This window comes from Dendrobates tinctorius, unplaced genomic scaffold (genome assembly GCF_039654945.1).
Source record: "Dendrobates tinctorius isolate UK_male_01 unplaced genomic scaffold, ASM3965494v1 ptg000311l, whole genome shotgun sequence".
Classification (NCBI taxonomy): Eukaryota; Metazoa; Chordata; class Amphibia; order Anura; family Dendrobatidae; genus Dendrobates; species Dendrobates tinctorius.
The window spans coordinates 1,545,154-1,568,005 of record NW_027361978.1 but is presented as its reverse complement, the minus strand read 5'-3'; the positions used below and the strand labels follow the sequence as shown (position 1 = coordinate 1,568,005).

General features: G+C 51.1%; 1 protein-coding gene across 3 annotated transcripts in view; it reads left to right on the top strand.

Moving 5' to 3' along the window:
- The window catches only part of WNT3A (Wnt family member 3A), a 204,450-nt gene that overhangs the window by 98,536 nt on the left and 83,062 nt on the right, over positions 1-22,852 (top strand). The window contains exon 2 of one of the 3 annotated variants that reach the window (XM_073561027.1): positions 21,330-21,451. The exons of 1 other annotated variant lie outside the window; for it this stretch is intronic. In XM_073561027.1, coding sequence (XP_073417128.1) covers positions 21,438-21,451 — 14 coding nt within the window. In that variant the 5' untranslated portion in view covers positions 21,330-21,437. Of the gene's footprint in view, positions 1-6,272; positions 9,028-21,329; positions 21,452-22,852 lie in introns of those variants that run through there. One more of the 3 variants, XM_073561028.1, reaches the window with a different exon arrangement.

Sequence of the window (22,852 nt, the reverse complement as noted above, 5' to 3'; positions counted from 1 at the left end):
CATGAAGGAGCTTTGTGGCTGGGTGCAGGAAGGAGCTTTGTGGCTGGGTGCAGGAAGGAGCTTTGTGGCCGGGTGCATGAAGGAGCTTTGTGGCTGGGTGCATGAAGGAGCTTTGTGGCTGGGAGCACGAAGGAGCTTTGTGGCTGGGTGCACGAAGGAGCTTTGTGACTGTGTGCATGAAGGAGCTTTGTGGCCGTGTACATGAAGGAACTTTGTGGCCGTGTACATGAAGGCGCTATGTGGCTGGGAGCATGAAGGAGCTTTGTGGCTGGGAGCATGAAGGAGCTTTGTGGCAGGGAGCATGAAGGAGCTTTGTGGCCGGGTGCATGAAGGAGCTTTGTGGCTGGGAGCATGAAGGAGCTTTGTGGCTGGGTGCATGAAGGAGCTTTGTGGCCGTGTACATGAAGGAACTTTGTGGCTGTGTACATGAAGGAACTTTGTGGCCGGGTGCATGAAGGCGCTATGTGGCCGGGTGCATGAAGGAGCTTTGTGGCTGGGAGCATGAAGGAGCTTTGTGGCAGGGAGCATGAAGGAGCTTTGTGGCCGGGTGCATGAAGGAGCTTTGTGGCTGGGAGCATGAAGGAGCTTTGTGGCTGGGTGCATGAAGGAGCTTTGTGGCTGTGTGCATGGAGCTTTGTGGCTGGGTGTATGAAAGGAGCTTTGTGTGTGTATGTAAGGGGGTGAAGAGGAAGAGCCTAAAAGGGGTTACCTTTCCTGCTCCGTATCCGGAACCACCTAGCCAGACAGCAGGGTTGCTGGGGGGAAGATATTTGGGCCTGGACCCGACTGAACCATGTGACTGTGAGGGGCTGTGATAAGGAAGGAGAGGTGCTGGACAGGAAGCTGTGCAGGGAAAGGGTGCGAAAGCAGAGCGCACCAGACACAGAACAGAGCATGCCAGATGGAGAGCAGACTGCAGCACCGCGCTCCCAGAGAGGGAGAACCCCGGGTCAAGGGACTGAGTCTGAAGGACGAGGCGTTGAGAGCGCCATATGTGAGTATGTGGACCCGGTAGCCTCCGTGACTAAAGGAGACTTTCCCCCTGACAGTGCAGAGACAGTGACATGAGAGCGCAGTCCTGGGGACCGCAGTTACAAGCCGAGGCCCCTGAGTGTGATAAAGAGACATCCCAATGTGCGTAGCATCGTTCCTGCAGAGAGACAGACGGTATATCTTACAGGGACTCAGAGCAGGGGAGACACAGGTTTGCAGTGTCTCCCTGCTCCTTGCTTTAACCCCTGAGATTCCAACTTCCTTCAGAGTAGAGACTCTAGAGACTGCAAGTGCCGCTGTTGTTGGTGCCAATGTGGGAGAAGTAGACCCTTCAATCAAACTTTCCCTGGACTGATAGGTTGCAATTACCTGAGTTTTAACCGTTTTAACACCTGCATATCTGTCTTATATCTTTCTACTGTTCCATTGTGCTATATTACTGTTTTCTACTGTCACATTTATCCCCCTACTGCTCCTCCCTGCATGGATAGAAAAATCCCTGTAAATAAACCTTTATCTCTTGGTCTGCTTTGTGGCTGGGTGCATGAAGGAGCTTTGTGGCTGGGTGCGTGAAGGAGCTTTGGCTGGGTGCATGAAGGAGCTTTGTGGCTGGTTGCATGAAGGAGCTTTGACTGGGTGCATGAAGGAGCTTTGTGGATGGGTGCGTGAAGAAGCTTTGTGACTGGGTGCATGAAGGAGCTTTTGGCTGGGTGCATGAAGGAGCTTTGTGGCTGGGTGCATGAAGAAGCTTTGTGGCTGGGTGCGTGAAGGAGCTTTGTGGCTGGGTGCATGAAGGAGCTTTGTGGTTGGGTGCGTGAAGGAGCTTTGTGGATGGGTGCGTGAAGAAGCTTTGTGGCTGGGTGCGTGAAGCAGCTTTGTGGCTGGGTGCGTGAAGGAGCTTTGTGGCTGGGTGCATGAAGGAGCTTTGTGGATGGGTGCGTGAAGAAGCTTTGTGGATGGGTGCGTGAAGAAGCTTTGTGGCTGGGTGCGTGAAGAAGCTTTGTGGCTGGGTGCGTGAAGGAGCTTTGTGGCTGGGTGCGTGAAGAAGCTTTGTGGCTGGGTACATGAAGGAGCTTTGTGGCTGGGTGCATGAAGGAGCTTTGTGGTTGGGTGCGTGAAGGAGCTTTGTGGATGGGTGCGTGAAGAAGCTTTGTGGTTGGGTGCGTGAAGAAGCTTTGTGGCTGGGTGCGTGAAGGAGCTTTGTGGCTGGTTGCATGAAGGAGCTTTGTGGCTGGGTACATGAAGGAGCTTTGTGGCTGGGTGCATGAAGGAGCTTTGTGGTTGGGTGCGTGAAGGAGCTTTGTGGATGGGTACGTGAAGAAGCTTTGTGGCTGGGTGCGTGAAGCAGCTTTGTGGCTGGGAGCATGAAGGAGCTTTGTGGCTGGGTGCATGAAGGAGCTTTGTGGTTGGGTGCAGGAAGGAGCTCTGTGGCTGGGAGCACGAAGGAGCTTTGTGACTGTGTGCGTGAAGCAGCTTTGTGGCTGGGAGCATGAAGGAGCTTTGTGGCCGGGTGCATGAAGGAGCTTTGTGGCTGGGTGCAGGAAGGAGCTCTGTGGCTGGGAGCACGAAGGAGCTTTGTGACTGTGTGCATGAAGGAGCTTTGTGGCTGGGTGCATGAAGGAGCTTTGTGGCCGGGTGCATGAAGGAGCTTTGTGGCTGGGTGCAGGAAGGAGCTTTGTGGCCGGGTGCATGAAGGAGCTTTGTGGCTGGGTGCATGAAGGAGCTTTGTGGCTGGGTGCATGAAGGAGCTTTGTGGCCGGGTACATGAAGGAGCTTTGTGGCCGGGTGCATGAAGGAGCTTTGTGGCTGGGTGCAGGAAGGAGCTCTGTGGCTGGGAGCACGAAGGAGCTTTGTGACTGTGTGCATGAAGGAGCTTTGTGGCTGGGTGCATGAAGGAGCTTTGTGGCCGGGTGCATGAAGGAGCTTTGTGGCTGGGTGCAGGAAGGAGCTTTGTGGCTGGGTGCAGGAAGGAGCTTTGTGGCCGGGTGCATGAAGGAGCTTTGTGGCTGGGTGCATGAAGGAGCTTTGTGGCTGGGTGCAGGAAGGAGCTTTGTGGCCGGGTGCATGAAGGAGCTTTGTGGCCGGGTGCATGAAGGAGCTTTGTGGCTGGGTGCAGGAAGGAGCTTTGTGGCCGGGTGCATGAAGGAGCTTTGTGGCTGGGTGCATGAAGGAGCTTTGTGGCCGGGTGCATGAAGGAGCTTTGTGGCTGGGTGCAGGAAGGAGCTTTGTGGCTGGGTGCAGGAAGGAGCTTTGTGGCCGGGTGCATGAAGGAGCTCTGTGGCTGGGTGCATGAAGGAGCTTTGTGGCTGGGAGCACGAAGGAGCTTTGTGGCTGGGTGCACGAAGGAGCTTTGTGACTGTGTGCATGAAGGAGCTTTGTGGCCGTGTACATGAAGGAACTTTGTGGCCGTGTACATGAAGGCGCTATGTGGCCGGGTGCATGAAGGAGCTTTGTGGCTGGGAGCATGAAGGAGCTTTGTGGCTGGGAGCATGAAGGAGCTTTGTGGCCGGGTGCATGAAGGAGCTTTGTGGCTGGGAGCATGAAGGAGCTTTGTGGCTGGGTGCATGAAGGAGCTTTGTGGCTGTGTGCATGGAGCTTTGTGGCTGGGTGCATGAAAGGAGCTTTATGTGTGTATGTAAGGGGGTGAAGAGGAAGAGCCTAAAAGGGGTTACCTTTCCTGCTCCGTATCCGGAACCACCTAGCCAGACAGCAGGGTTGCTGGGGGGAAGATATTTGGGCCTGGACCCGACTGAACCATGTGACTGTGAGGGGCTGTGATAAGGAAGGAGAGGTGCTGGACAGGAAGCTGTGCAGGGAAAGGGTGCGAAAGCAGAGCGCACCAGACACAGAACAGAGCATGCCAGATGGAGAGCAGACTGCAGCACCGCGCTCCCAGAGAGGGAGAACCCCGGGTCAAGGGACTGAGTCTGAAGGACGAGGCGTTGAGAGCGCCATATGTGAGTATGTGGACCCGGTAGCCTCCGTGACTAAAGGAGACTTTCCCCCTGACAGTGCAGAGACAGTGACATGAGAGCGCAGTCCTGGGGACCGCAGTTACAAGCCGAGGCCCCTGAGTGTGATAAAGAGACATCCCAATGTGCGTAGCATCGTTCCTGCAGAGAGACAGACGGTATATCTTACAGGGACTCAGAGCAGGGGAGACACAGGTTTGCAGTGTCTCCCTGCTCCTTGCTTTAACCCCTGAGATTCCAACTTCCTTCAGAGTAGAGACTCTAGAGACTGCAAGTGCCGCTGTTGTTGGTGCCAATGTGGGAGAAGTAGACCCTTCAATCAAACTTTCCCTGGACTGATAGGTTGCAATTACCTGAGTTTTAACCGTTTTAACACCTGCATATCTGTCTTATATCTTTCTACTGTTCCATTGTGCTATATTACTGTTTTCTACTGTCACATTTATCCCCCTACTGCTCCTCCCTGCATGGATAGAAAAATCCCTGTAAATAAACCTTTATCTCTTGGTCTGCTTTGTGGCTGGGTGCATGAAGGAGCTTTGTGGCTGGGTGCGTGAAGGAGCTTTGGCTGGGTGCATGAAGGAGCTTTGTGGCTGGTTGCATGAAGGAGCTTTGACTGGGTGCATGAAGGAGCTTTGTGGATGGGTGCGTGAAGAAGCTTTGTGACTGGGTGCATGAAGGAGCTTTTGGCTGGGTGCATGAAGGAGCTTTGTGGCTGGGTGCATGAAGAAGCTTTGTGGCTGGGTGCGTGAAGGAGCTTTGTGGCTGGGTGCATGAAGGAGCTTTGTGGTTGGGTGCGTGAAGGAGCTTTGTGGATGGGTGCGTGAAGAAGCTTTGTGGCTGGGTGCGTGAAGCAGCTTTGTGGCTGGGTGCGTGAAGGAGCTTTGTGGCTGGGTGCATGAAGGAGCTTTGTGGATGGGTGCGTGAAGAAGCTTTGTGGATGGGTGCGTGAAGAAGCTTTGTGGTTGGGTGCGTGAAGAAGCTTTGTGGCTGGGTGCGTGAAGGAGCTTTGTGGCTGGGTGCGTGAAGAAGCTTTGTGGCTGGGTACATGAAGGAGCTTTGTGGCTGGGTGCATGAAGGAGCTTTGTGGTTGGGTGCATGAAGGAGCTTTGTGGATGGGTGCGTGAAGAAGCTTTGTGGTTGGGTGCGTGAAGAAGCTTTGTGGCTGGGTGCGTGAAGGAGCTTTGTGGCTGGTTGCATGAAGGAGCTTTGTGGCTGGGTACATGAAGGAGCTTTGTGGCTGGGTGCATGAAGGAGCTTTGTGGTTGGGTGCGTGAAGGAGCTTTGTGGATGGGTGCGTGAAGAAGCTTTGTGGCTGGGTGCGTGAAGCAGCTTTGTGGCTGGGAGCATGAAGGAGCTTTGTGGCTGGGTGCATGAAGGAGCTTTGTGGTTGGGTGCAGGAAGGAGCTCTGTGGCTGGGAGCACGAAGGAGCTTTGTGACTGTGTGCGTGAAGCAGCTTTGTGGCTGGGAGCATGAAGGAGCTTTGTGGCCGGGTGCATGAAGGAGCTTTGTGGCTGGGTGCAGGAAGGAGCTCTGTGGCTGGGAGCACGAAGGAGCTTTGTGACTGTGTGCATGAAGGAGCTTTGTGGCTGGGTGCATGAAGGAGCTTTGTGGCCGGGTGCATGAAGGAGCTTTGTGGCTGGGTGCAGGAAGGAGCTTTGTGGCCGGGTGCATGAAGGAGCTTTGTGGCTGGGTGCATGAAGGAGCTTTGTGGCTGGGTGCATGAAGGAGCTTTGTGGCCGGGTACATGAAGGAGCTTTGTGGCCGGGTGCATGAAGGAGCTTTGTGGCTGGGTGCAGGAAGGAGCTCTGTGGCTGGGAGCACGAAGGAGCTTTGTGACTGTGTGCATGAAGGAGCTTTGTGGCTGGGTGCATGAAGGAGCTTTGTGGCCGGGTGCATGAAGGAGCTTTGTGGCTGGGTGCAGGAAGGACCTTTGTGGCTGGGTGCAGGAAGGAGCTTTGTGGCCGGGTGCATGAAGGAGCTTTGTGGCTGGGTGCATGAAGGAGCTTTGTGGCTGGGTGCAGGAAGGAGCTTTGTGGCCGGGTGCATGAAGGAGCTTTGTGGCCGGGTGCATGAAGGAGCTTTGTGGCTGGGTGCAGGAAGGAGCTTTGTGGCCGGGTGCATGAAGGAGCTTTGTGGCTGGGTGCATGAAGGAGCTTTGTGGCCGGGTGCATGAAGGAGCTTTGTGGCTGGGTGCAGGAAGGAGCTTTGTGGCTGGGTGCAGGAAGGAGCTTTGTGGCCGGGTGCATGAAGGAGCTCTGTGGCTGGGTGCATGAAGGAGCTTTGTGGCTGGGAGCACGAAGGAGCTTTGTGGCTGGGTGCACGAAGGAGCTTTGTGACTGTGTGCACGAAGGAGCTTTGTGGCCGTGTACATGAAGGAACTTTGTGGCCGTGTACATGAAGGCGCTATGTGGCCGGGTGCATGAAGGAGCTTTGTGGCTGGGAGCATGAAGGAGCTTTGTGGCTGGGAGCATGAAGGAGCTTTGTGGCCGGGTGCATGAAGGAGCTTTGTGGCTGGGAGCATGAAGGAGCTTTGTGGCTGGGTGCATGAAGGAGCTTTGTGGCTGTGTGCATGGAGCTTTGTGGCTGGGTGCATGAAAGGAGCTTTGTGTGTGTATGTAAGGGGGTGAAGAGGAAGAGCCTAAAAGGGGTTACCTTTCCTGCTCCGTATCCGGAACCACCTAGCCAGACAGCAGGGTTGCTGGGGGGAAGATATTTGGGCCTGGACCCGACTGAACCATGTGACTGTGAGGGGCTGTGATAAGGAAGGAGAGGTGCTGGACAGGAAGCTGTGCAGGGAAAGGGTGCGAAAGCAGAGCGCACCAGACACAGAACAGAGCACGCCAGATGGAGAGCAGACTGCAGCACCGTGCTCCCAGAGAGGGAGAACCCCGGGTCAAGGGACTGAGTCTGAAGGACGAGGCGTTGAGAGCGCCATATGTGAGTATGTGGACCCGGTAGCCTCCGTGACTAAAGGAGACTTTCCCCCTGACAGTGCAGAGACAGTGACATGAGAGCGCAGTCCTGGGGACCGCAGTTACAAGCCGAGGCCCCTGAGTGTGATAAAGAGACATCCCAATGTGCGTAGCATCGTTCCTGCAGAGAGACAGACGGTATATCTTACAGGGACTCAGAGCAGGGGAGACACAGGTTTGCAGTGTCTCCCTGCTCCTTGCTTTAACCCCTGAGATTCCAACTTCCTTCAGAGTAGAGACTCTAGAGACTGCAAGTGCCGCTGTTGTTGGTGCCAATGTGGGAGAAGTAGACCCTTCAATCAAACTTTCCCTGGACCGATAGGTTGCAATTACCTGAGTTTTAACCGTTTTAACACCTGCATATCTGTCTTATATCTTTCTACTGTTCCATTGTGCTATATTACTGTTTTCTACTGTCACATTTATCCCCCTACTGCTCCTCCCTGCATGGATAGAAAAATCCCTGTAAATAAACCTTTATCTCTTGGTCTGCTTTGTGGCTGGGTGCATGAAGGAGCTTTGTGGCTGGGTGAGTGAAGGAGCTTTGGCTGGGTGCATGAAGGAGCTTTGTGGCTGGTTGCATGAAGGAGCTTTGACTGGGTGCATGAAGGAGCTTTGTGGATGGGTGCGTGAAGAAGCTTTGTGACTGGGTGCATGAAGGAGCTTTTGGCTGGGTGCATGAAGGAGCTTTGTGGCTGGGTGCATGAAGAAGCTTTGTGGCTGGGTGCGTGAAGGAGCTTTGTGGCTGGGTGCATGAAGGAGCTTTGTGGTTGGGTGCGTGAAGGAGCTTTGTGGATGGGTGCGTGAAGAAGCTTTGTGGCTGGGTGCATGAAGCAGCTTTGTGGCTGGGTGCGTGAAGGAGCTTTGTGGCTGGGTGCATGAAGGAGCTTTGTGGATGGGTGCGTGAAGAAGCTTTGTGGATGGGTGCGTGAAGAAGCTTTGTGGTTGGGTGCGTGAAGAAGCTTTGTGGCTGGGTGCGTGAAGGAGCTTTGTGGCTGGGTGCGTGAAGAAGCTTTGTGGCTGGGTACATGAAGGAGCTTTGTGGCTGGGTGCATGAAGGAGCTTTGTGGTTGGGTGCGTGAAGGAGCTTTGTGGATGGGTGCGTGAAGAAGCTTTGTGGTTGGGTGCGTGAAGAAGCTTTGTGGCTGGGTGCGTGAAGGAGCTTTGTGGCTGGTTGCATGAAGGAGCTTTGTGGCTGGGTACATGAAGGAGCTTTGTGGCTGGGTGCATGAAGGAGCTTTGTGGTTGGGTGCGTGAAGGAGCTTTGTGGATGGGTGCGTGAAGAAGCTTTGTGGCTGGGTGCGTGAAGCAGCTTTGTGGCTGGGTGCATGAAGGAGCTTTGTGGCTGGGTGCATGAAGGAGCTTTGTGGTTGGGTGCGTGAAGGAGCTTTGTGGATGGGTGCGTGAAGAAGCTTTGTGGCTGGGCGCGTGAAGCAGCTTTGTGGCTGGGTGCGTGAAGGAGCTTTGTGGCTGGGTGCATGAAGGAGCTTTGTGGATGGGTGCGTGAAGAAGCTTTGTGGATGGGTGCGTGAAGAAGCTTTGTGGTTGGGTGCGTGAAGAAGCTTTGTGGCTGGGTGCGTGAAGGAGCTTTGTGGCTGGGTACATGAAGGAGCTTTGTGGCTGGGTGCATGAAGGAGCTTTGTGGCTGGGTGCATGAAGGAGCTTTGTGGTTGGGTGCGTGAAGGAGCTTTGTGGATGGGTGAGTGAAGAAGCTTTGTGGCTGGGTGCGTGAAGCAGCTTTGTGGCTGGGTGCATGAAGGAGCTTTGTGGCTGGGTGCATGAAGGAGCTTTGTGGTTGGGTGCGTGAAGGAGCTTTGTGGATGGGTGAGTGAAGAAGCTTTGTGGCTGGGTGCGTGAAGCAGCTTTGTGGCTGGGTGCATGAAGGAGCTTTGTGGCTGGGTGCATGAAGGAGCTTTTGGCTGGGTGCATGAAGGAGCTTTGTGGATGGGTGCGTGAAGGAGCTGATGCCATTGAAATCAAAGGGAAACTTAATCAAGAAAGTCTGACAAATTTTTTATGTGGATTTAGGAGCAGAATCTATTTCTAAACCCTTGTGAACGCACCATCTGAGTCCTGATTTTTGGAGGTAAGATTCCTGTAAGTAGAAGTTCTACTACTTTTGATATGCCACAAGTGTCACAGAAGGCAATACCCACATAGTACCCCTGGAATACCCATGGAATACCCCTGGCCTGGAATACCCCTGTAATACTATTGTAATACCCCTGTAATTCCACGGTAATGCCCCTGGAACACCACTGTAATGCCCCTGACCTGGAATACCCCTGTAATACCACTGTAACACCCCTGTAATACCCCTGTAATTTTTAGTATGGCTCCCAGATTGGTTCATGATGACCATGTGGCCCTGGACCAGAAATGGTTGTGCGCCCCTGCTGCATATCCTATAGTTATCTGTGGGATTGTTATGCCACCCGCCTCCACATCAGCTGTTTTGCCGGATCGGTCCCACAGCCGGATACGAGACTGGCTCTTGTGTGCTTTCCGATATGAATGTGGTCGTAAGACCAATACACAACTCTGGCATTAGTTGTGACTGGCCCCTGATATAAAACATTAGACTGGACACAGATGATATATAGGAACCTATTTGTGTACTACAGGGAGGCCTACAGTCTGCATATACCCGGAGCAGCCATGCATGTTGGTCAAGTCAGAGAGCTCACATAGGATGGCAGCAACTTGATTGCATGGTCGCTACTGGTTGGGCACAGGTGCTTTTGGTATGGCACGGATGTAGCACCCCTGTGTGGTTCCTGCGGTCAGTCCAATCATGGGTTGCAGTTCATGGAGTTTAGTAATGGTGCCCCCTTCATGAAACCTTTTATGCATATCCATTTCCAGCTGTCGATCATCTGCTGATCGTCTCCATTACCACTGCACCTCTCATTCGTCTCCACAATAAAGGGAATAATGGGATTTGTGCACGGGCGGATCAGTCGCTTCCAGAAATGATGGCTGTATTGAGATGGTTGACATGTCGGGAACTGCAGCGCCTTCCGTCACCGTGTCCTTTGCAGCGCATTGTCTCTGAAGACCTTGACGTGAACTTCTGTATTTGCAATGGAGTGATCCGGGGGAAGAGGCAAATAATCCGGACAATCGTACATTGTAACAACATGTTTACCCTACACTGGAACCATCAGCGCTCAAGGACGGGATAATGCGATCAGCACTTCTGTACAGCTCTCTCTGGAAGGAATGATGGATGACGATCTTAAGCCGCAGAGATCTTCTGCTGTATTAATCAATTTCATCCTCCCAGAGCTGCCACAATTAAAGAATTATCTGAGGGAATTGCAGGTGATGGTAGATCAAAGCCACCAGGAATTCACAGCAAGCCGGGAGGAAATTATCCCAAAACGTAGGAAACACAACTCTACACAGATGTTCAGCCTCGCGGGATCCTCCGTACATGACTTGTATCTGGCCCCGAACCATGGTGGAGGACTAATGTCACCTGCACCACACCCGAATCATAAGGCCCCGGTCATCATAGTACAATGCACAAGGCAGGCTCCGTATAGTCATCTGACAACGGAGAAACAACGACCTCTCCTGAGTGATAGGAGTTCAGACAGTTAAGGTACTGTCACAACGATATGGATCGCTGGTGCATCGCTAAGTGGTCGCTAGTGAGCTGCCACACAGGCAGATCCCTCCAGCGACATCACAGGGGTCGGGGGTCGCTACTTACCTGTCAGACCAGGCGATCCTGCGTCCTCCCGCCCGCGTCCACGCTCGTCGCTCATCGTCGCCACAGGAAGCGCCGCGGGAAGCTGACGACGAGAAACAGTCCAGGATGTTCTCACGCAATCAGCGATAATCAGCGGGGGAGCGGTCGGAGGTAAGTGTCAGACACAGCGATATCGCTAGCAATATCGCTGCTACGTCACAAAACCAGTGACGTTATAGTGATATTGCTAGCGATATCGCTTAGTGTGACAGGGCCTTTATAGAGCTTCCAGAAACACAAACAGTACCCTGAGCGCAGCTCCGCAGCATGAAGAAACATTCAGCGTAACACTCAGGATCAGTAATGTAATGTACAGCGGGTGAAATAAGTATTGAACACTTTGCCAATTTTCTAAGTAAATCTATTTCTTAAGCTGCTACTGACATGAAATTTTCCCCAGATGATGGTAACAACCCATCCAATCCACGCAGGCAAATAAATCAAACAGTAATCAACACAGGGAAAAAGTATTGAACACTTCATATAAAAGCTTTTGTTGGTCATGAAGCTTCAACACGCCTGCTGTAAGGAGAAACTAGTCAACGGGTAGACAGTCGCACTCAAAATTGAATGTCACTTGCATCAGGGTCATTAAAGGAATTATTATGATTTTTATTTATTTTTTTTCAAAAAATCAAGAAAAGTGAAAAAACACCGCAAACAGAGATCAGATTCCAAACATGAGTATTACATGGTTACGTTTCGACCTATACCTAGGTCTTTCTCAAACCATACTCAATAGGAGTGTCAAGGTATATGGAAAGAGGACAATTTTTCAGAGTCCCAAAGTAAGGGCTGTGGCAAGAGAGTGGCAAGGACAACACCGCAGATCCCTGCCGCTCTCTTGCCACAGCCCTTACTTTGGGACTCTGAAAAATTGTCCTCTTTCCATATACCTTGACACTCCTATTGAGTATGGTTTGAGAAAGACCTAGGTATAGATCGAAACGTAACCATGTAATACTCATGTTTGGAATCTGATCTCTGTTTGCGGTGTTTTTTTCACTTTTCTTGATTTATTGAAAAAAAATAAATAAAAATCATAATAATTCCTTTAATGACTCTGATGCAAGTGACATTCAATTTTGAGTGTGACTGTCTACCCGTTGACTTTTACCTGTGGTATATCCACGTTCAGTCAGCACCTCCTCCTACAGCACGAGTGCGCGTCTTTATTTTTTCTATTCTGTAAGGAGAAACTAGTCGCAAGCATTGCTCAGATGTGATTTTGGCCCATTCTTCCACATAAACACTCTTCACATCCCGAAGTTCTAATGAGCTCCTTCTATGGACTCTGAACTTTAGTTCTTTCCATACATTTTCTATTGGATTCAGGTGCGGTCATCGGCTCAACCATTCTAGCAGTTTTATTTTCTTTCTCTAAAACCAATTGAGAGTTTCCTTGGTCTTGTGTTTGGGATCATTGTATTGTTGAAACGTCCTCACTCATTTCATCTTCATTATCCCGGTCTATAGCAGCAGATTACTATCTAGAATGTCTCGGTACATTTTTCCTTTCATCCTTACTTCATTCACATAATGTTTGCCAGTGCCGTATGCTGAAAAACAGCCCCAGACCATGATGTTCCCACCTCCACACTTCACAGTTGGTAAGGTGTTTTTGAGGGTGATACGCAGAGCCTTTTGGCCTCCAAACATGGTGTGTATTATGGTATCCAAAGAGTTAAATTTTGGTCTCATCTGACCAGACTATATTCTCCCAGTATTTCACAGGCTTGTCTAAAGGTTGTTGAGCAAACTGTAAACGCGCATGAATATGCTTTTTTTTCAGTAATGGAGTCTTGCGTGGTGATCGTGCATACAGGTTGGAATGAGAAAGTATCAGAAACACCGCACTGAACTTGCTCACTGAGCCAGTGCGCGTGTCCTGAGTAAAGCGAACTGTGCTCAAAGCCACCTGTGGAGCGGGCAGCAACCGAATAGATGTGTACTTCAGAACCGCAGGACCTGAAGCACGTGACTGCTGGGGGCGTGGCCTAAACTCCACAGAGCTAGGAGCAGCAAGAGAACTCCTAGCAGGGTAACTGCGAGACAAAGTTACCAAGGGGCATAGACAGGGAGAATAGTCAGGACGTAGCCAATTAGTCATACACAGATATAGCTGCAAGGTACAAGAGGGGCGAGCAGAGAGTAGTCAGGTCACAGGCAATGAGTCATACACAGAGAGGATAGCACAGTACAGAATCAACAGGCAAACTCAACAACGGGAAACAGAACCAGGTCAGAACCATATAAACAAGCTATAACAACGAACAGGCACAGGCACACAGAGGTCAGCACACTCGGCCAAAGGCAAAATTATAACTGGCAGGGATTGGAGCTTCCCAGGGGTTTAAGAAGCTCTCCCAGAACCAGAAAGAGGCCACAATCATTAAGCCCAGGTGTGCAGGTCAAAACCTGCACTGAGCTCCAGACATTAACTCCTGACGTGTAGCTCAAAAACCAGCATTGGGATCATGACAGTACCCCCCTCTCAACAGGGGGCCTCTGGACCGCCAGGATTCCCCGGGTACTTGGCATGGAAAGCCCGAACGAGGCGATCTGCATGTACAGAGTGAACAGGGACCCATGAGCGCTCCTCTGGTCCATATCTCTTCCAGTGGACCAGGTACTGCAAAGAGCGGCGCACCCGCTGAGAGTCCACAGTATGTCCGACCTCAAACTCCAATTGACCCTCCACCAGCACTGGAGGAACAACAGGCTCGGAGTCCTCTTTGACAGACCCTACGGATTTCAACAGAGATTTATTGAACACATTGGATATTTTTAAGGAGGCGGGGAGACGCAACCTATATGCCACAGGGTTGACTATCTCCATAATCTCGTACGGACCAATGAACTTTGGTCCCAACTTAGCTGATGGTACCTTTAAGTTGATGTTACGTGTGGAAAGCCAAACCTTCTCTCCCACCTGAAACATGTCTCTCGAGGCTCTCTTTTTGTCAGCAAAATATTTGTACCTCCCCTGGGCCCGAGAGATATTACGCTGGACTTCAGCCCAGAGGTTTTTTAACCGTAGGAACGGACCCCTCTACCCCTGGACAACCGGAATCCACCCGTGAAAACTCCCCAAAATGTGGATTAAACCCATAATCAGGATTGGGGACATGTTGGTGGACTGACTCACCCGGGTGTTAAAAGCGAATTCAGCCAACGGTAACGCATCACACCAATCCTCCTGTCTGGCAGAGGTCAGACACCTGAGAATTTGTTCCAGGGATTGATTGGTGCGTTCTGATTGACCATTACTCTCCGGGTGATATGCCGACGAGGAGAGTGAGATGCCCAATTTCATACAGAACGCCCTCCAAAATTTGGCCACAAACTGCACACCTCTGTCAGACACAACATTCAGGGGTACCCCATGCAATCGGACCACATGCTGCACAAACAACCTTGATAATGTTTCTGCTGAAGGTAATGCTGCCAAGGGAATGAAATGGGCCTGTTTAGAAAACCTATCCACCACCACCCAGATCACGGTATTGCCCCTGGAAGGTGGAAGGCCGTTAATAAAATCCATGGAAAGTTGAGTCCATGGCCTATCAGGAACCGGTAAAGGTATGAGTTCCCCAGCCTGCCGGTTATGCAAGCTTTTGGAACGGGCACACACGCCACAAGCAGAAACAAATTCCTTGACATCAGACCTTAATGAAGGCCACCAAAAACCCCTGGCTACTGCCTCTCTAGTGGCGGTGATACCTGGATGAGCACTCAGCCTAGAATCATGAAAGTCCTGCAGAAGTCTAGGCCGCCATGAATCTGGAACAAACAGTTTATCCCCTGGCCTGGATGCTGGAGCTAGGGCCTGAGCCTGTCATGATTCCAGTGCAGGTTTTTGAGCTGCACACCGGGGGTTAATGTCTGGAGCCCTGTGCAGGTTTTGACCTGCACACTTGGGGTTAATGATTTTGGCCTCTTTCTGGTTCTGGGAGAGCTTCATAAACCCCTGGGTAGCTTCAATTCCTGCCAGTTATACTTTTGCCTTTGGCCTAGTGTGCTGACCCCCGTGTGCCTGTATATTGCTATAGCTTGTTTATATGGTTCTGACCCGATTCTGTTTCCCGTTGTGAGTTTGCCTGTTGATTTTGTACTGCGTTATTATCTGTGTATGACTCATTGCCTGTGACCTGACTACTCTCTGCTCGCCCCTCTTGTACCCTGCTGCTATCTCTGTGTGTGACTCATTGGCTACGTCCTGACTATTCTCACTGTCTATGCCCCTTGGTAACTTTGTCTCGCAGTTACCCTGCTAGGAATTGTCTTGCAGCTCCTAGCTCTGTGGAGTTTAGGCCACGCCTCTAGCAGTCACGTGCTTCAGGTCCTGCGGGTCTGAAGTACACATCTATTCGGTTGCTGCCCCCTCTACAGGTATCTTTGAGCACGCTTTCGCTTTACTCAGGGCACGCGCACTGGCTCAGTGAGCAAGTTCAGTGCGGTGTCTCTGACAGAGCCCTTAGAATTTCTTGTTCCAACTCAGTTGAGACCCCCGCCACTACCACCCCTGGGGGAAGAATGGAGGACGGCGGCTCAGGGGGAGACACTGGGTCAAAACTTCTGGACAGGGCATCCGCTTTAACATTTTTGGACCCCGGTCGAAAAGTAATGGAGAACTGAAATCGTGGCCAAAATCATTAACCCCAAGTGTGCAGGTCAAAACCTGCACAGAGCTCCAGACATTAACCCCCGGTGTGCAGCTCAAAAACCTGCACTGGAATCATGACAGTACCCCCCTCTCAACGGGGGGCCTCTGGACCCCCAGGCTTCCCCGGGTACTTGGCATGGAACGCCTGAACCAGGCGATCTGCATGTACTGAGCGAGCAGGGACCCATGACCGCTCTTCTGGTCCATATCCCTTCCAGTGGACCAGGTACTGCAAAGAGCGGCACACCCGCCGAGAGTCCACAATATGTCCGACCTCATACTCCAATTGACCCTCCACCAGCACTGGAGGAACAACAGTCTCAGAGTTCTCTTTGACAGATCCTGCTGGTTTCAACAGAGACTTATGGAACACATTAGATATTTTTAAGGAGGCGGGGAGACGCAACCTATATGCCACAGGGTTGACTATCTCCATAATCTCGTACGGACCAATGAACTTTGGTCCCAACTTAACTGATGGTACCTTTAAGTTGATGTTACGCGTGGAGAGCCAAACCTTCTCTCCCACCTGAAACATGTCTCCCGAGGCTCTCTTTTTGTCCGCAAAATATTTGTATCTCCCCTGGGCCCGAGAGATATTACGCCGGACTTCAGCCCAGAGGTTTTTTAACCGCTGAACGGACCCCTCTGCTCCTGGACAACCGGAATCCACCCGAGAAAACTCCCCAAAAGCTGTAGTTAATCAGGTCAAAACCTGCACTGAGCTCCAGACATTAACCCCTGACGTGCAGCTCAAAAACCTGCACTGGGATCATGACAGAAAGACCGGCACACTGTTCTTGTAAAAGAATTGTGTGTTTGAGGACGGGATATGTAGTCCAGACTAATAGAGGTAGGAACCTCAGCAGCACAAAATAAAATGAGACTGTAGGTCTTGCTGCAGTATTAGGGCTCATACTCACTTGGCACTGCCGCCGGCACTCAGACCAGAGCGTGCGGCTACATGTATTTCTGTGCAGCCGCACGCTCCAGTCCCAGTGCTGGCGGCTGTGCCAGGTTTTCATGCGAGAGACTTGCACGAGAATCGTGAGAGTCTCTCGCAAGTGAGTATGAGCCCTTAATATATTTTGATCTGGCAAGGAGTCAAAAACACATGTGGTCCAAAGTTTTGACCGGGAATGGCCTTTGTCAAGGTCATCTGTTGCGGGTGCAGATAGGCAAGATCTATTAGAGCAATAAAGTAAATCCCAAAATCTTTTTCATCAAGGAGAACCTGTGTTGAGCAGGAGCCGGGAATCAGGAAATTCAGCTTACACCCTGCTTGCCGCATTTCATGATTCCCGTCCTCTGCTCCACACAGGTTCTCCTTGACCTGAAAAACATCTTGTGATTTATGTTATTGCTCTACTAGATTATGCCTATCTGCACCCGCAACAGATGTCCTGGACAAAGACCGTTGCCGGTTGAAGCATTGTACCACATGTGTTTTTGACTCCTTGCCAGATCAAAATAAATTTACACTGCAGCAAGACCGACAATCTCATTTTATTTTGAGGTGCTGAGGTTCCTACCTCTATGAGCCTACATACAGGCCATGGAGCTTGTGTGATGAGCGTGCATACAGGCCATGGAGCTTGTGTGATGAGCGTGCATACAGGCCATGGAGCTTGTGTGATGAGCGTGCATACAGGCCATGGAGCTTGTGTGATGAGCGTGCATACAGGCCATGGAGCTTGTGTGATGAGCGTGCATACAGGCCATGGAGGTTGTGTGATGAGCCTACATACAGGCCATGGAGCTTGTGTGATGAGCATGCATACAGGCCATGGAGCTTGTGTGATGAGCGTGCATACAGGCCATGGAGCTTGTGTGATGAGCCTACATACAGGCCATGGAGCTTGTGTGATGAGCGTGCATACAGGCCATGGAGGTTGTGTGATGAGCGTGCATACAGGCCATGGAGCTTGTGTGATGAGCGTGCATACAGGCCATGGAGGTTGTGTGATGAGCGTGCATACAGGCCATGGAGCTTGTGTGATGAGAGTGCATACAGGCCATAGAGGTTGTGTGGTGAGCATGTATACAGGCCATGGATGTTACGTGGTGACTATACATTCAGGCCATGGAGGTTGAGTGCATTACTTATAGTTTTCTGTGAAACAATTGCACCTTCTGATTCCAGGTCTTTCTGTAACTCTCCCCAGGTGTCCTTGAATAGCTCTCCTGATAATAATAATAATAATTTTATTTCTATAGCGCCGACATATTCCGCAGCACTTTACATTTCAGAGGGGATTTGTACAGACAATAGACATTACAGCATAACAATAATCACATAGATCATAACAGATACCAAGAGGAATGAGGGCCCTGCTCGCAAGCTTACAGTCTATGAGGAAAGAGGGAGACACGAAAGGTGGGTGGTAACAGTTGCCCTGATTGTATAATGATATAATTATTTTCACTCCTCTGTCTGATATCTTGCGGGGTGCACCTGGTCACGACTGGTTTATGGTAAAATGATATTCTTTCCATTTCCAGATTATTGCCCCAGCAATGCTCATTGGATTGTACAAAGGTTTAGAAACTCTCCTTTAACCAATGTCATTGAGATGTTTTGCAACAATAATGTTGTACAGGTCTTGAGACAACTTACTGGTTTATCTATCATGAGATGTTTCTTGTGTGGCACCTTGGTAATGAGACATCTTTTTACAAGCCATCAGGTGAACCAGCTGTTCTTATTTTTCACTAAGTGGCAGGATTGCTTTCTAATTACTGATAGATATCAGCTGGTGTCAGGATTTTCCAGGACTTTTTGCACCTCTCTTGCTTCATGTGCTCAATACTTTCTCTCGGTGTCATTTCTCTTTATTACATATAATTTATGATCAGTATTGTAATGTATGTATGAAGCGCCCCCTAGGGCCGTGGGTTACCCGTCACCGGGCCGGTGTCTTAAAGGAATGTGTCACGGCAGCTGTGACCTGGTCCGTGGCCCTGGGCGTCGGGATATTTACAATGGATAAAGTTTATAAAGTTTGTAATAAGTGTTTGTGACGCTACCTGTGGTTTCTGGTCAGAAGTGACCAGTGCTGCAGAGCAGATCCTCTGGGACTGGTGGTGATGCAGCAGAGTTGGTATAACTCTCCACAGGCCGAGCTGTTGTCCCAGGGCAGTGTTAGATGTTAATAGTAGATTGAGTATTTAGCAAGACATGTAGCAGTGCTGAGTAGGTTATGCAGGAAGAATGCAGAAGACACAGCTGGGTGCAGTTCCAAAGATTTAGTCACAGTTCTGGTGCACACAGATGCCTGCTTGGTGCTGTGTCCTTCAGGTGAGGGGCTCAGTCAACTCCCAGGTAGATCAGGATCCACCTTCCCAGGATTCCCTTCAGTATACGCCTTTCCTCGCCATCTCACTGTGCTGGCTTTTCTACTCCTCTTACTTCCCAACACCTCACAGTCAGTGTCCCAGGCCAGCAGCTGCGGACCTTGTCGGGTAACGTCCTCGTTGTGTTCCCTTTCTCCCTTATGGCTGCCTTTCCGGAGAAGATAACTGTGGCTTGTGGCTAAGGTACCTATAGGTGCCTCTACCTCCGGCTTGCTAGTTGAGGCTGATGATATCTCCACTAGGCTAGGGGGCCGATACCCCACTGTCACCTGATCCCTCCACCCAACGTTAGTTAGCATGGAACGAGCCCCACGGGCAGTATGGTCGCTGCTCCATGCCTCTAGGATCCCTTCTCCTCTCCAGGAGCTTCCTTCAGTCTCTTTCCTTTCTGCAGCTCCTCCTGACAGGGAGCTGCTTCACCACACATCTGTTACTTTCACTTTCTCCTCACTTCTCCCTGAACTGCACTGTCTTCTCCTGCGCTCTTCCTGCTAGCTCCACCCACCTCCCAACACCCTTTACTACCCAGGCAGGGTTGAGATCATCCTCCCGCAGGGTCCATCCAGAGTGCCCTGCTGCTATAGGGTGTGTGCTGGGTGCAGATGTTAGAGTACTGTCAGGTGCCTCCACCTTACCTGGGAAGTGGGATACCACACCTCTAGGTGAGGTGCAGTATCTCTGTGGTGACTGAACCCTCAGGGGCGCCACATGTGCACAGTGACTGCACCAGCAGAATAGTGAGTGCAGCTCTGGGGTATAATACAGGAGGTAACTCAGGATCAGTAATGTAATGTATGTACACTGTGACTACACCAGCAGAATAGTGAGTGCAGCTCTGGAGGATAATACAGGATGTAACTCAGGATCTGTAATGTAATGTATGTACACAGTGACTGCACCAGCAGAATAGTGAGTGCAGCTCTGGAGTATAATACAGGAGGTAACTCAGGATCAGTAATGTAATGTATGTACACTGTGACTACACCAGCAGAATAGTGAGTGCAGCTCTGGAGGATAATACAGGATGTAACTCAGGATCTGTAATGTAATGTATGTACACAGTGACTGCACCAGCAGAATAGTGAGTGCAGCTCTGGGGTATAATACAGGAGGTAACTCAGGATCTGTAATGTAATGTATGTACACAGTGACTGCACCAGCAGAATAGTGAGTGCAGCTCTGGGGTATAATACAGGAGGTAACTCAGGATCAGTAATGTAATGTATGTACACTGTGACTACACCAGCAGAATAGTGAGTGCAGCTCTGGAGGATAATACAGAATGTAACTCAGGATCTGTAATGTAATGTATGTACACAGTGACTGCACCAGCAGAATAGTGAGTGCAGCTCTGGAGTATAATACAGGAGGTAACTCAGGATCAGTAATGTAATGTATGTACACAGTGACTGCACCAGCAGAATAGTGATTGCAGTTCTGGAGTATAATACAGGATGTAACTCAGGATCAGTAATGTAATGTATGTACACTGTGACTACACCAGCAGAATAGTGAGTGCAGCTCTGGGGTATAATACAGGAGGTAACTCAGGATCAGTAATGTAATGTATGTACACTGTGACTGCACCAGCAGAATAGTGAGTGCAGCTCTGGGGTATAATACAGGAGGTAACTCAGGATCAGTAATGTAATGTATGTACACTGTGACTACACCAGCAGAATAGTGAGTGCAGCTCTGGAGGATAATACAGGATGTAACTCAGGATCTGTAATGTAATGTATGTACACAGTGACTGCACCAGCAGAATAGTGAGTGCAGCTCTGGAGTATAATACAGGAGGTAACTCAGGATCAGTAATGTAATGTATGTACACAGTGACTGCACCAGCAGAATAGTGATTGCAGTTCTGGAGTATAATACAGGATGTAACTCAGGATCAGTAATGTAATGTACGTACACAGTGACTGCACCAGCAGAATAGTGAGTGCAGCTCTGGAGTATAATACAGGATGTAACTCAGGATCAGTAATGTAATGTATGTACACAGTGACTGCACCAGCAGAATAGTGAGTGCAGCTCTGGAGTATAATGTATGTACACAGTGACTGTACAAATGATGTGGATTATTTCTATGTTTATCTTGTTCAGTACGTCACGCCTGTACATCGGTTTACAGTAGACACTTACTGGCGTATTCAGTGATGAGAGAAGTGAGAGCAGCGTTACAGGAAACATGCACTGAGTCCTGCACCTGCAGATCGAGCAGTCATGTGCGATGTTTTCATTGATCAGGAACAATCACGATCTCACAGCTGATTATGAACATGGTGCCGTTTATTGGAGGAGGTATAAAACGAGTATCAGCAGGACGCTGTCTGTCCATTTCCATTATAAGACGGCAAGAATAAATGGTGAGGAAATGCCACACAGTGTGTCAGATGGCACCAGAGCTGATTGCTGCCACTATGAGCGGTTTTATTTTGGTGCCAGCTCTGGACTTCTTCTCCCAGCTGTGAATGTAGTTATCGCAGCCGTTTTTGTCAGTCTGGGACCTTCAAAGGGTTATTCCGGTCTTCAGAGATGAGTATTGTCAGATGCTGCGTGGAATAATATGCACTTCTGCAGTTTACTCCTTTTCTTTTGTTCACAGCTCATTGCCTTAGAGACCGACCACATACCGGCAGTGCATCTGGCTGGTATGAGGAGCTAACAGAGCTCCAGTGATCCCGGCAGCTTCAAAACAGCGCTCACAAGCTCAATGGAAAGGATTTGGTAAGTACTGCGCCTGTTCTGCTTCTAGGAGCAGTGGTCGGTCTCCAAGATGGTGGACTATAAACAAAAGAAGTGTTAGCATCACAAGACCAGTTGAAAATGTTAGAAAGCAGTAAATGGCAGAATGACTGATTACACCCCGTTGTGAAAATGGTAATAACCCTTTAATGGAGTCACAGAGTCACCCAGGCCTCCTGGTCGCGCACTGGCCTCCTGGTCGTGCACTGGCCTCCTTGTCATACACTGGCCTCCTGGTCATACACTGGCCTCCTGGTCATTCACTGGCCTCCTGGTCGTGCACTGGCCTCCTGGTCGTGCACTGGCCTCCTGGTCATTCACTGGCCTCCTGGTCGTGCACTGGCCTCCTGGTCATTCACTGGCCTCCTGGTCGTGCACTGGCCTCCTGGTTATACACTGTCCTCCTGGTCGTGCACTGGCCTCCTGGTCATTCACTGGCCTCCTGGTCGTGCTCTGGCCTCCTGGTCGTGCACTGGCCTCCTGGTCATTCACTGGCCTCCTGGTCGTGCTCTGGCCTCCTGGTCGTGCACTGGCCTCCTGGTCATTCACTGGCCTCCTGGTCGTGCTCTGGCCTCCTGGTCGTGCACTGGCCTCCTGGTCATTCACTGGCCTCCTGGTCGTGCACTGGCCTCCTGGTCATTCACTGGCCTCCTGGTCGTGCTCTGGCCTCCTGGTCATTCACTGGCCTCCTGGTCGTGCACTGGCCACCTGGTCATTCACTGGCATCCTGGTCATTCACTGGCCTCCTGGTCGTGCACTGGCCTCCTGGTTATACACTGGCCTCCTGGTCGTGCACTGGCCTCCTGGTCGTGCACTGGCCTCCTGGTCATTCACTGGCCTCCTGGTCGTGCTCTGGCCTCCTGGTCGTGCACTGGCCTCCTGGTCATTCACTGGCCTCCTGGTCGTGCACTGGCCTCCTGGTCATTCACTGGCCTCCTGGTCGTGCACTGGCCACCTGGTCATTCACTGTCCTCCTGGTCATTCACTGGCCTCCTGGTCGTGCTCTGGCCTCCTGGTCGTGCACTGGCCTCCTGGTTGTACACTGGCCTCCTGGTCATGTACTGGCCTCCTGGTTGTACAATGGCCTCCTGGTCGTGCACTGGTCTCCTGGTCGTGCACTGGTCTCCTGGTCGTGCTCTGGCCTTCTGGTCGTGCTCTTGCCTCCAGGTCGTGCTCTGGCCTCCTGGTCGTGCACTGGTCTCCTGGTCATGCTCTGGCCTCCTGGTCGTGCTCTGGCCTCCTGTTCGTGCTCTGGCCCCCTGGTCGTGCTTTGGCCTCCTGGTCGTGCTCTGGCCTCCTGGTTGTGCTCTGGCCTCCTGGTCGTGCTCTGGCCTCCTGGTCGTGCTCTGGCCTCCTGGTCGTGCTCTGGCCTCCTGGTCGTGC